General features: G+C 31.6%; 1 protein-coding gene across 5 annotated transcripts in view; it reads left to right on the top strand.

Moving 5' to 3' along the window:
• The window catches only part of LOC107447180 (protein Wnt-5b-like), a 410,427-nt gene extending 396,941 nt beyond the window's left edge, over positions 1 to 13,486 (top strand). For 4 of the 5 annotated variants that reach the window (XM_071180545.1, XM_071180546.1, XM_071180544.1 and 1 more), the window contains one exon: positions 12,642 to 13,486. In XM_071180545.1, coding sequence (XP_071036646.1) covers positions 12,642 to 13,100 — 459 coding nt within the window. In that variant the 3' untranslated portion in view covers positions 13,101 to 13,486. 5 annotated transcript variants of the gene reach the window in all.
• The last annotated feature ends 248 nt before the right edge of the window (positions 13,487 to 13,734 follow it).

The raw sequence follows: 13,734 nt of genomic DNA, 5'->3' as shown, positions 1-13,734 counted from the left end.
CCCAATCACAGAAAATTTCAAATTTGACGGAAGAAATTTTTTTTTTCTGAAATTCTCCTTTTAAAGAACAAAGCAACTCTCTGTAAGACCTTATAAAATATGAGATCGTTCAGGTCAGAGGTTTGCAGAATAAATTGCTACTGGTTCTGCGGGCAAACTATTCATTCACCTTTCTATGTGTAGAAGGCGTCTACTTTCGAAGAAAAAGAAAAAAAAAACCCAAATATTTCCGTAACTAATAAAAGAGTAAAAAAGAAAAATCAAATCTGAGACAAATAGTTTCTGTGGGTGTATAAATATATCAGGCGTAATCACTCCCAGTGCAATGTCTCCAGCTGGGGTGAAAGAAGTAACTGATTAAAGAAATTCCGAACACGTAAAAAGGAGAACAAATCTATAATTTTGAGCAACTTTCTTGATGAGGCTCTTTGGCTAATGTGACAGGATTACACGGTTTCCTTGACAACGCATCCTAATAAACATTTGAAGTGGATGGGCTCGAGATGATGACTCATACTTTATACTGAGGAAAGGAAGAAAAGAAATCCATAAAATGAGAGATTATATCAAAATATGGTTTGCCAACTAATTGTTTTGAAATAAAAAAAAAAATAAAAAAATAAAAAAAAAATTGCGCGAGAAATGTAAAGCATGAAATGTTGTAAAAATATTTGGAAATTGGGAAGTCAAAGTTAGTTTTTGTTTTGTTGAAATTTCTTTCCTTAAACTTATGTAAATAAAAGGAAAAAAAGAAAAAAACAATATGCTACGCTTTTTGGTAATATTAAATTATGATTTTTCTCTTTCTTTTATAAATATTGCGTTTATTCTTCTATTGTCGGTATATACAAACAGACAAAAATAATTTATTAATACTTCAAAAATCCGTGGCTCATTCAATCAAAAATCAACAGTCACCGAAATATTGGATATAACAATAACATCATGTGTAAAAAAATGCATAGTTTGTTGTGAAGTTTAGTTGAGAAAATTTATTCGGAGAAGTTTAGTAGAGAAAACATAGACAAAAGAGTTCAGTAGAGAAAACATATGCAGAGGAATTAAGTAGAGAAAACATATACGGAACAGTTGAGTAGAGAAAACATTGCAGAGGAATTTAGTATTGATAAAACATTTGTAGAAGAGTTCAGCACAGAAAGCATATACAAAAGAGTTTAGTAGAGAAAACATATGCAGATGAGTTTATTAGAGAAAACATAAGCAGATAAGTTCAGTAGAGAAAACATATATGGAGAAGTTCAGTAGAGAAAACATATACGGAGAAGTTTTGTAGAGAAAACCTACGCAGAGGAGTTAGTAGGGAAAACAAGTACAAAGGAGTTAAGTGGAAAAATATGCTGAGGAGATGAGTAGGAAATACATATGCGAAGGAATTTAGCAGAGAAAACATGTGAAGAGGAGTTTAGTAGAGAAAACATTAAAGGAAGACATATTTGCTACTCTACGTAACAACATTTCGTTTGATTTTGGTAACAGACTCCTGGCATGCATTCATGATGCTAAATTATATACAGAATACATAGTTAGTTGACCTCATTGAATGAGCGTGAGTCACTATAATAATAATAAGCCACATTTTAAAATTCTTCAAGAATGCTTTTTTGGGAAAAAAAACACAATTTCCATAAAAGTAATATGATATTTCCGAGTGTTATGTTGTTTTCTAGAAGAAATTCTGCATACTTTTTAGCCTAAAAACAATACTAAAGAACAGTTTGATGTAAAAATTACTCTTAAATATATATTGCCAGGAACCCATTAATATATTCTATACTCAATTTCTTCATTTGAGTATACTCACATCATTATGTGGGAAAACATGTTTTCATGTGATAAAAAACATAATGCGTTTATTCTTTTTTATCAATAATTTCGTTGTAATTTAAAGACCCTTTATCTTGCGCTATATAAAGTACCCTTAATATTAATTTTAACGCTCCACCAAGCAACATTTTATAGTCCAAAAACTGCCGTCTTTTCTTCCTATAATTGTAATTCCACCCGTTTATTTCCTAGAAAAATAATATTACATTTCCAAAAGTTCACAGGAAAAATTTCGCTCTGATGGGCTGCATTCCTAGCCGCAGGGCTATATCTCCTGTCGCGCCATGACTTTTAATAATAATAATAACAACAACAACAACACTAACAGAAACCGGGATTTCTCCACCTCTCCCCTCTCTAAACTTATGTCATCATCTCTTGAATATCTCACATTCCACAACTATTCATATGTAGTTTTATTATAGTTGAGGAGAGAGAGAAGGCTAACATAATGGGCCGCGATTACGACGTGGAAGGTTTTTATCCGCCGACTGAATCTTTTGTATGGCATCCACTGTGACAAATTAGGTCTGGAGGGGAGATGATTCTTCCTTTCATATCTTTCTTTTCATTGGATTTCCCTCTCTCGTGGTATTACCTTTTCCGTTTTCTGTTTGGATGAAGATAGCATGCTTGGTTTTGTTGAATACAAGAACTAATTTGTTCACCGGATGGAAACGGAAAGTTGGATGGTTTGTTCTGGTTGGAATCGAAATTTTGAGAGTTCATGATGTTTAATATGTTTTTTCTTTTCTTTTTTCAATGATGTATCATGAGCGAGTGATTAAGTTTACTACTTTTAGTCCTCATTTCATTGCACGAGCTAAGGAAAAGATTTTAAATTTCCTTTTAAAAGCTTTAGGTCTTTTTNAAAAAGAAGGAATAATTTACGTAAGGTAAATTAAGAATGATTAACTAAACTTTTTTTTCTTCCTCATTTCATTCCACAACCAAAGGAAAATTTTTTGAATTTCCATTTAAAATATTAGTTTTTTTTTCTACTAGTTTTTTTTTCCCAGGGATATATTCTATTTTATAACCCAATCCAGAAAACAAGGGAACTCCTGGATCAAGTATTGGGAGAAATTTGCCTTCGTGGAAGACTTTTTGATGGAACTAACCCGCATTTGCGTTACATGGAGAGGAAGACCACAAGAACCTCCCACGGTTAGCCAGACGGCAATGAGATTCTAACCCATGATCCGTCTACCACTGAGGATATTTCACGTCAGCACTGTAGTCCGTGCAAACCGGATGCAGAATTCTTACGATCAGCCATCGCCGGGTTCGAACCCCGGTTCACCTCATTGGAAGGCGAACGCTCTATCCCCTGAGCCATCTCAGCTCTCAATGATGTATTATTTCGGTAAATAGCGAGTTATTAAATTTATTTCGATTAATAGCGAGTGATTAATTTACTTTTACTTTAACTTGTCTTTTACCCTCATTTCATTACAAAAGCTAAGGAAAATTATTTCCTTTCAAAAGTTTCAGGTTCTTTAAATTTTTTTGTTTTATGATAATGATAAATGTACTGTAAATAGCTAATGATTAACTCACTTCATTCTGAAACCTAACGAAATTTTTTGAATTTCCTTTTAAAATTCGATGACAGTTTTTTTTTTCCCCCTTCAAGAATGTATATTTGTAGAGACAGGTGATTAGATTCATCATCTTTCGTCTTCATTTCATTGTACAAGCTGACGGAAAGTTTAAAAATTTTCTTTAAAAGTTTTTCTTTTGATTCTTTTCAAAAAATTTTCTTCAGTGATGTATCATACATTACTATAAACTAGGAGGCTTCGCCCATTGCTCGCTGGCGCTCGCCAACTCCCGGAACTGCTTTCGCAGTTCATTTCGGATTGCTTCGCAATCCGATGCTCGCTTTGCTCGCTCCTTGGATACGTTCTTAACGTCTAGCTAGTGTATACATTTTTGAACACTGAAGTTCCGAAAACTTTTCACTGTAGAAAATTCTAAACCTGTGCATTTCAATATTAATTTGAAATTGCAAACAGTTCACATATTTTTCTTAATCACACTATTCTAAATTTCAGTTGTTGAGAAAAGTAACTGTTGTAAGTTTTGTTTTAAAGTTTTTCCCACCAGTGGGCTAAAACCATGCGTTGTAAAACAATATGAAATAGTACTGAACGCCGGATGTAAAGCATCGGCTTCGATGAAGATAATTTTGTGAGCATATTTTTGATAATTCGGTGAGAATTCACCCGATTAGACATATGATGCGCACTACGTGCTCTTGCGCGCCGAAGCCTGTCAATTAAAACGTATTAGCGTTTTATATAATATAGATTAGCCATATGATGCACACTACGTGCTCTTGCGCGGAAGCCTATCAATTAAAAATGAAAACTGTTGCCAACGCGAGAAAAGAAATATCATCGGTTTTATTGATACATACGTATTAGCGTTTTAGAATTTTTTTGATAATTCGGTGAGAATTCACCCGATTAGACATATTATGCTCACTACGTGACCTTGCGCGCCGAAGCCTATCAAGTAAAACGTATTAGCGTTTTATATAATATAGATAGCTAGTGATTAAGTTAATTGTTTTTCTTTTTCATTTCGTTCCACTACCGAGCGAAGAGCTTTTCAATTACTTTTTAAAGGCATTTATTTTGGCGTTCATAATTTTTTCCCCATTAGGAAAATGGACGTTGCTCTTGATCTTTCGTGTTCGGGCACATTTCGACAACATCGACTTGATCACTATAATCGCAAATAAAAAGTTTTAAGACTCATGAAAAGCAAGCTAACATACGCATTAATAGGAGAACAGCACAAGAAGATAAAATAAAGAAAAATAATTGCAGGCGATAATTTTGCTTGAAGTTGATTGTTTTCAGACTAAGTTTTTATATATTTATTTACTTTAATTATTTTAGTATGCTTGTGGTTTTGTTGAATACTAGAACTAATTTGTTCACCTGATTGAAGCAGAAAGTTGGATGGTTGTTCTGGTAGGAACCAAGATTTTGAGAGTTTCTTTCCGTTTTTTTTTTTTTATTTTTTTTAATTTTTTTTTATTTTTTTATTTTTTTAAATGATGTTATTATTATACATTATTGTAAATAGCTAGCGATAAAGTCAAATCTTAGTTATTTATAGTTAATAAATTATTTTTTCTTTAATGTCATGCAGGTTAGCCTCTTTTTTCAAAAAAGATAAAAATCTATTTTTCATCCTTCTTTCACTCCATTATCCATTGAAAAGTTTTTGAATTTAACTTTAAAAGCGTTTATTTTAGGGTCTTTAATTTTTACCCTTCGAGAAAAAGGTCTTTCGCGTCTGAAATTTTTTCTATTAGATCAACTTTACGCATCACAAATAATTTTATAATCACAAATAAGGACTTGTAAGAGTCTTAAAAAAAGCAGGCTAACATAAGCATTAATAAAAAGGCAGCTCAACAAGATAAAATAAAAAAAAAGTAGACGATAAGACACGTTTGAGCTATAAGCGATAAGCAATTGAGCTATAAGCAAAGAGGAAAGATTTTTTGATTTGCAGAAAATGTGAGACTTTTTAGGTGTCCACTGGCCAGTCGGGATAAGCAGGTGTTGGTTTGCCTATCACCAGGGAGAGATAGAGAGAGTCCTGGTCTTTCTGCTTTATACCAGTAGTGAATAGGNGTAATATATATTTTGGTAAATAACGAGTTATTAAATTTACTTTCGATTAATAGCGAATGATTAATTTACTTTTACTTTAACTTATCTTTTACCCTCATTTCATTACAAGAGCTAAGAAAAATTATTTCCTTTCAAAAGTTTCAGGTTCTTTAAATTTTTTTTGTTTCAATGATAAATGTACTGTAAATAGCTAATGATTAACTCATTTCATTCTAAGACCTAGCGAAATTTTTCGAATTTCCTTTTAAAATTCGATGAGAGGTTTTTTTTTCTTTTCAAGAATGTATATTTGTAGAAGCAGGTGATTAGATTCACTATCTTTCGTCTTCATTTCACTGCACAAGCTAACGGAAAGTTCTTAAATTTTCTTTAAAATTTTTTTCTTTTGTTTCTTTTCAAAATTTTTTCTCTTCAGTGATGTATCATACATTACTATAAGTAGCTAGTGATTAAGTTAATTGTTTTTTTTTTTCTCATTTTATTTCACTACCGAGCGAAAAGCTTTTCAATTACTTTTTAAAGGCAATTATTTTGGCGTTTATAATTTTTTTCTCATCGGGAAAATGGACGGTGTTCTGATCTTTCGTGTTCGCGCACATTTCGACAACATCGACTTGATCCCTATAATAGCAAATAAAAAATTTCAAGACTAATAAAAATCAAGCTAACATGAGCATTAATAGGAAAACAGCACAAGAAGATAAAATAAAGAAAAATGATTGCAGGCGATAATTTTGTTGATTGTTTTCAGACTAAGTTTTTATATATTTATTTACTTTAATTATTTTAGCATGCTTGGGGTTTTGTTGAATACTAGAACTAATTTGTTCACCTGATTGAAACAGAAAGTTGGATGATTGTTCTGGTAGGAACCAAAATTTTGAGAATTTCATTCCGTTTTTTTTTTCTTTCTTTCTTTCTTTTTTTTTTTTTAATGATGTTATTATACATAGCTGTAAAAGCGAGTGATAAAGTTTACTACCTTTCGTTCTCATTTCATTGCACAAACTAGCGTAAAGTTTTTAAATTTTCTTTTAAAAGCATCTGTCTTCTGCTCTTTTCAAAATTTTTGTTTCATTGATGTATTATACATTATTGTAAATAGCTGGTGATAAAGTCCAATCTTAGTTATTTATAGTTAATAAATTATTTTTTCTTTTATGGCATGCAGGTTAGCCTCTTTTTTCAAAAAAGAAAAATATCTATTTTTCATCCTTCTTTCATTCCATTATCCATTGAAAAGTTTTTGAATTTAAATTTAAATGCTTTTATTTTTGGGTTTTTAATTTTTACCCTTCGAGAAAATGGGTGATCTAGGTCTTTCGCGTCTGAAAATTTTTCGACTAGATCAACTTTACACATCACAAATAATTTTATAATCACAAATAAAGACTTGTAAGAGTCTTAAAAAAGCAGGCTAACATAAGCATTAATAAAAAGGCAGCTCAAATGAAAAAAAAAAAAAAAAAAGCAGATGATAACTTTGGAACTTTTTGAAATTAATTATTTTTCAAACTGAGTTTTTTTTTTTCTATTTTCATTTATTTTCACCTACCTTTATTTTAGTATGCTTTATTTTGTTCAATACAAGAACTAATTTGTTCATAGTATTGAACCAGAAAGTTAGATGGTTTGTTCTGCCAGTAATCAAAATTATGAGAGTTCTTGTTTTATTGCTCAAGCTAACGGAAAGTTTTTAAATTTTTCATAAGTTTTTACATTCGTTCTTTTTAAAATTTTTGTTTTATTGATGTGTCATACATTACTGCAAATAGCTAGTGATAAATAAATGCTGTTTTTCTAAGGCTCTGTTGTAATCTGAAAGGATGCTTTTTTAACCAATAATATGCTACTTTTATAACAGCTGTGAGTTCGCAACTGTTGCTCATGTTATGACTGTTAGGACAAGTTTAGCCTATCTATATCTATAGCCAGCGCTGTCTACGCTTATTCTGAAAATGGCGCTAAATGACAATATGTAGAAAAACCACAGTTTGCAAAAATGAAAAGCGTTTGTGGTAAAATTTTTTTAATATTTAAAAACTTACCCCAATACTTGCAATTCCTTGGACTCATAAAAATTTGAAAAAACTGCTAATAAGGCAATTATTTTGATAATTTTCAGCCAGATGGAAAAATATCGCTAAGTTGGCGATTTTTCAATGACGTTTAATAACTTAATATAATATACATGTACATAAAATATTTAAATTACTTGTTCTAAAGCCTAAGTAGTTCTTTAAGGCAAGATTAGTTATATTGTTTAAAATCATTGATTTGCTTCAAGTGTAAGACAGTATGGCTTCTTTATTTTCCTTGGTGACAGAGCCTCAAAAAACAGCTTTACATCTTTGTTATTTAATAAATAAATTAGACTTTGTCATGGCATGCAAATAGACTTTTTTTTAAAAATTTGTTTTTCTTCCTCATTTTATTCCATTACTTTGTGAAAAAAAAATTTATTTTATTTTGAAGGCTTTCCTTCTAGGGTTTTAAATTTTTACCCTTAGGGAAAATGGCTGTTTTAAGTTTTTCGCACCCGCACATTTTTCGACAAAATACACTTTAGCACCATAATCAGGTGTAAAGAGTTGTAAGAATCATTTAATTTTCATTTTTACCTGCGTGCATTGGAAGCGTTGGGGCGTCTATGAAAATCTTTCTAGAAAAAAAAATGACCAATGGGTAACTAATGATCATATAATTAATTCTGTCATAATTCATTCATTGCTGTAAATAGCGAATGATTAAACTTAACTATCTTTTTTTTTCTTTTCATGGCACAAGCTAACGAAAGTCTTTTTTTTATTTCCCTTTTAAAAGCTTTCTTTTTAGGTTCGATAAAATAAAAAAAATTTGCTTCAATGATATATTTTTAAAGTACTGTAAATAGTTAGTGATTAACTAAACTTTTTTTTTCTCATTTCATTCTACACCTTAACAAAATTATTTGAATTTCCTTAGGAAATCTTAGTTTCTTTCGATTTGATTTTTTTCAATGTCATGTATTGCTGTAAAAAGCAGGTGATTAGCTTAAAACTATAATATTTCGTAATTTTATGGAATAATTTTTATATTTACTTTTATATTTTTATATTTATTATTTTTATATTTTTAAATTTATTCCTTTAATATTTTATATTTCCTTTTATATTTCCTCTTACCTTAAATATTCAAAATATTTTCTTTCTCTTAGTAATGCATAATTTACTTGAGTAGAAATAATATTGAAGAGTGTTATACTATTTCCCTTGAAAAATTGGATTATTTTGATTTATTTGTTAAAATTATTTAATTGGCAAAAATAAGGGAACCAACTATACAGCACCAAAATTAAGCAACAGTTGGAAGTAACGAAACCAAATGATGTCATAAACTATGTCTGATAGGAACTGGGCTGTCCCACGGGCAAGGGAAATGGGAAATTAAGAGTTTTTTATAACTTTAACATTAAGATATAACCGTCCTAGGTATGTATAGCATGGTATATCTTGGAATAATAAAAAAAGCGAATGCTAATTTTCAATAACTTTAACATTTCTTTAGAAAATAACTTTACTACATATGCTCAGCATGCGTTTATCTTCAAAATAAATATTCATGGTATGCAAGAGGTTACCGTAGGGTCATAGAAAATAGAAATGCAAATTTTTCTTTAAACATTCGAAATTAATTGCGCTAAATGAGCATCTCAATCCTGAAAATGCCAAAAACTTTTTAAAGCAAAACTAAAACTTTAAAATTCACTGACTAAGCCAGAAGCCAATTTGCACAAAGTTAGCTCTGCTCTAAACCTCGTGTGCCCATAAGTTCTCAAAAAGAAAGATCCAGAACTTATTTTCCCATTTTCCCGGAAGAGACGCGGCGTTCAAACAATACCCCTCTCCATTCCGCGTGCATGCTCCATTCTAGGGGTACAAACTAGTCAGTTTGGAACGATATGAAATTGCATCCCTCTGGTTGTGCGTGCAAAATTCCATAACGAAGAACACGGTTGAAGTGTACTTTGGTATGCACTGGACACCCCCACCCCCCCTGGTAGTGGAAATTGTGTGGAATAAGTTACAGAATGTCCCTGGGAACTGCACATTCGGCACTGATGTGGCTGCATCACGAAAACGGGTATGAATCAGGGTTATTAAAATGTTTCGCCCTGCCTCTGATGCAAGTGGAGGGTTAGGATAGGGGGGCACGATTAAAGTGAGGGGTGTAGTTTGAGATTTATACGCGTATAACTCTCTGCATTTGGATTATGTCAAGGGGAATTAATGGTCGCGGTTTTTCGATACGGATGTGTAACGACGTCAGTTGCCCTTAGAATTGAACATCTATAACAAAGAATATAAAAGTTCATATTATGAACCAAAACTCCTTTATATCAATCATCCGCGTTTAATTTTAAAATAGCACGGCAGAAGGTTGGGTAGGTGATTTTCTTTTCTGGATTGAAAGTACGTTTAAGAAAAGCACCAGCAAATAAATATTAAGTGAAATTAAAAACCAAATTTCCATCTTAAAATATCAAAAATAGGCTTCTTTCTCAGAAAAGTATAAGATTTTCGTTTTCATCTACATGTTATCAATTAAAAGATAATAAGTGCTTAAATTAATGTGAAATTGACCATATTTACTACGCCACTTGTGAGAAAGGCATCGGGGATTTTTAATTGACATTTTCACTTCGATTTTAGTAGATTTTTTAGCAATATTAGATTTATTTTTCATCGCTTCCAATTCGGTTTTTTCCTATTTCCAAATAATGCACGTCATATTTCGAAATTGTGGCACGTCATTGTCATCAATGTGGTTTAAATTTATCTTTAAAATAGATCAATAATTTGTGCAGGGCCTGGAATATGCTACCCATTAAATTTGTTCGCTTTTATGAAATTGTTAATCCTCATTTAAGAACCAAGTATTCAATTCAAAAAAAAAAAAAAAAAAAAAAAAAATAGTAGAAATCTGTTTGAAGCGTTGCTACTAGAACATTAATCGATCAAACACATTTAAATTTGATATTCAAGTATGTGATATCAAGAAAAATGTACAAATATTGAGTGAATGCGTAAAAATATGCCTATCGTCTTTTTATTTAGATTTATTTCATTTTTATGTTTTATTATACTGCTTTTACACAAAAGTTAACTATTGATGCTTAACGCAATAATTGTTAAGAAACAAGATTCAATTATTAAGATCGAATTTTTAAGAAAAAAAAATTCGTTCGTATGGTTTATTACTCTTTATTACACATTGTGAAGCAGCAAGGTACGGTGATGCAGAGCAGAGCAGAGCAGATGCAGAGATGCCAACTGCTCCGGACACGCCAAAATAATTAAAGAAAAACGGTACATAACTACAAAGTAAATTTTGCAAATACTTGACTATTTTTGCTTGCTTGTTAAAGGGTATAGCATGACATAAGTATTACATAGTGGTGAATTATATAGGCCTACGAATTATTAAGAAATATTGGTGGATAAAAATCTGCTAAATTGAATTTGATAAACCAAGAATCACAATTCATGAACTACCACTTTAAAATATATATATGCTGTCCGGAGCAAGTTGGCATCTCTGCAGATGGGGCACCGGTGATTCTTTCATATATCTTTTTTCTGACTCTCTAATTGCAAGTAAAAATGTATTTTGGAATATTTCAGTTATAAAAAACAGTCTAATAGTAGCTAAGAATCTGTTATATCATCAGAATTATTAATATAATAATTTATGTAAGTAATTCCGATAATATATATAAAATTCGAAATATAAATATAAAATCTAAATGAATTAATAGTAAATATAAAATCCGAAAGGAGGTAAAAGAGTTTGGAATTTTTTATTCATATACAAAAATTCATCAATAATTGAGTTTACAAATTGAAAAAAATTCCAATTATAAATAACTGTTTATCTTTGATCTAAATAACTGTATATAGGTAAAAATTTGAAACAGTATTGTTTGGAAGATTTTACTTTTAATGCAGAAAAAGATACTGGTGTCTCATGCTGTATTTCATGATCATATATATTATTAAAATGCTAAATATAATGTTTTTCACTTATTTTGATCTAAAGTAATACAAAATAATGAAAAAAAGTATGAAAAATATCTTTAATAAAAATTTTGCATCAAACGGTAAATTTCCAGGAATAATCTTAAAATCCTGAAATTAAGTTGCGAATTATAATATTATAAAACAAATTAATTCTGAAATTAATTTGTGAATTACACAATAAATAAATTCTGAAATTAATTTGTGAATTACATACTCATTTAATGACGGCAGGTGGCTGAGTGGTAGTGCTTCGCTCACTCCTACTACAGTTCCCGGGTTCTATCCCCGAACCAAAAAGGTTGACTCAGCTTTTCATCCGGTCAAAGGGTCGATAAAATCAATATAAAGCATGCTAGGGGAGTAAACACTGGGCATTTCACGTTCGGCTGACCACCCAACCGGAACATCTCATCTGCTCATGCACTCCAGAGCTCAAGGTCAAGAAAACTAGGACTTTAGTCCACAGAAAACAGTAAACAGTAGGCTTTAGTTCATGTGCTGCCAAGCCATTGAGTTTAGTTTTTGGTTTTATAACCTATTTAATATGTTTTGGAGCATCCTCTACCTGATGTTATGCCCTTTAAAACTTGGCTTTTATTTTGAGAAACGACTTTTAAAGTCATTTACTCTTAAATTCAGACGTTTATTTTTCTTCATTTAGTATCTTTGATATTCTTATACATTGTTCGTTTAGCTAATTTTTTTTATTTCGGAAGCAAAATGTCTATAACAAATTTTTCAAAGGAATATTATGACCGCGGCAAACTCCGAAAAAACGAAGTTTATGGATGGCCTTTCAGAAAACCTCATCGTTACATTTAAAGAGCTTTCGAAACAAGGACTTTAAAAGTTGTTTTCTGAAACTGTAACATCCATGTACCGATGTTCATTGATGCAAGCGGAGGTAGCTTTGACAATTAATGAATGAATGTGCAATTCACATAATGCTTTCAGAATTTACTAGCTCATCTCTGGAAATTAATAGCCGCACCTTGTACAATCCCGCTTATATTACATTCTGCATGTATAACATGATTTTAACTAAAACATCCTAACTTATTAAATGACACTCTTTTTCCAGGCTGTCATCAGGAAAGTTCGAGTCACTTGCAAGTGCCACGGAGTGTCTGGGTCGTGTTCCCTCGTCACTTGCTGGCAACAACTGGCACCATTTCGTGAAGTGGGCGACTACCTCAAAGACAAATACGATGGGGCTACTGAAGTGAAGATAAACCATCGAGGCAAACTCCAGATTCGCAATCCTCGATACAACTTACCCACCGCAGAAGACCTCGTCTATGTAGATGAATCTCCCGACTATTGCGTCCCCAACGAAGAGACAGGATCTTGGGGCACGGAGGGACGCGTTTGCAACAGAACTTCTCCCTCCACAGATGGTTGCAACCTCATGTGCTGTGGCAGGGGGTACAACACCCACAAAACAACAATCAAAGAACGCTGCAAATGCAAATTCCACTGGTGCTGTTACGTTGAGTGCAAGACATGTCACTATGTGCTGGACATACAGTCTTGTAAATGAAACTGACTTTAAAAATTAGCGGCAGTTGTACTTAAAAACAATGGACAAATGGTAGCGTTCGCTCAGAATCAGACAATTTGATTTCGACTATTACCTCCTTTAACCATTTTAAGAGCATGGTCCTGTCTACCATGCTTTATGAATATAACTCGTAAATGTGTAAAAAGTATTATGAAAGAATCTCTTAAGTTAATTGGATATAGAAAACGAAGGACATGACTTTAGTAAAAGATATCACTCGATGCATTTTTTCTTAATGTAGGTAAAAAAAAAAAGGCTTGTAGATGTTATTCTTGATGTAGCGGGGATATATGTGTCCAGAATGACCTGTGTTTTACAAAAGTATTGTTTAAATAAATAATAAAGACTGTCTTCAATGCAATAAACTACTTAAGCAGTAGTGTACTCGTATCTTGTATATTATTCCTTGTCGAAATATATTTGAGTGTGAAATTATTTGCGGGTGTTGTGAGATAGCTTTTATCACCATAAATATTAACCTTAGTAATTATAACCATATTCACCATGAATAAGTTTTATTTGTTTGCATTACTCTAGTTAGGAATCTCCATATGCATGAAATTTTTACAAAATACGTCTGTAATTTGTTCAAAAAAATTTGGATTGACAATAG

Source organism: Parasteatoda tepidariorum, chromosome 5 (assembly GCF_043381705.1).
Source record: "Parasteatoda tepidariorum isolate YZ-2023 chromosome 5, CAS_Ptep_4.0, whole genome shotgun sequence".
Classification (NCBI taxonomy): domain Eukaryota; kingdom Metazoa; phylum Arthropoda; class Arachnida; order Araneae; family Theridiidae; genus Parasteatoda; species Parasteatoda tepidariorum.
Note: the sequence above shows the minus strand (reverse complement) of the source record. Positions and strands in the feature narration are given on the sequence as shown.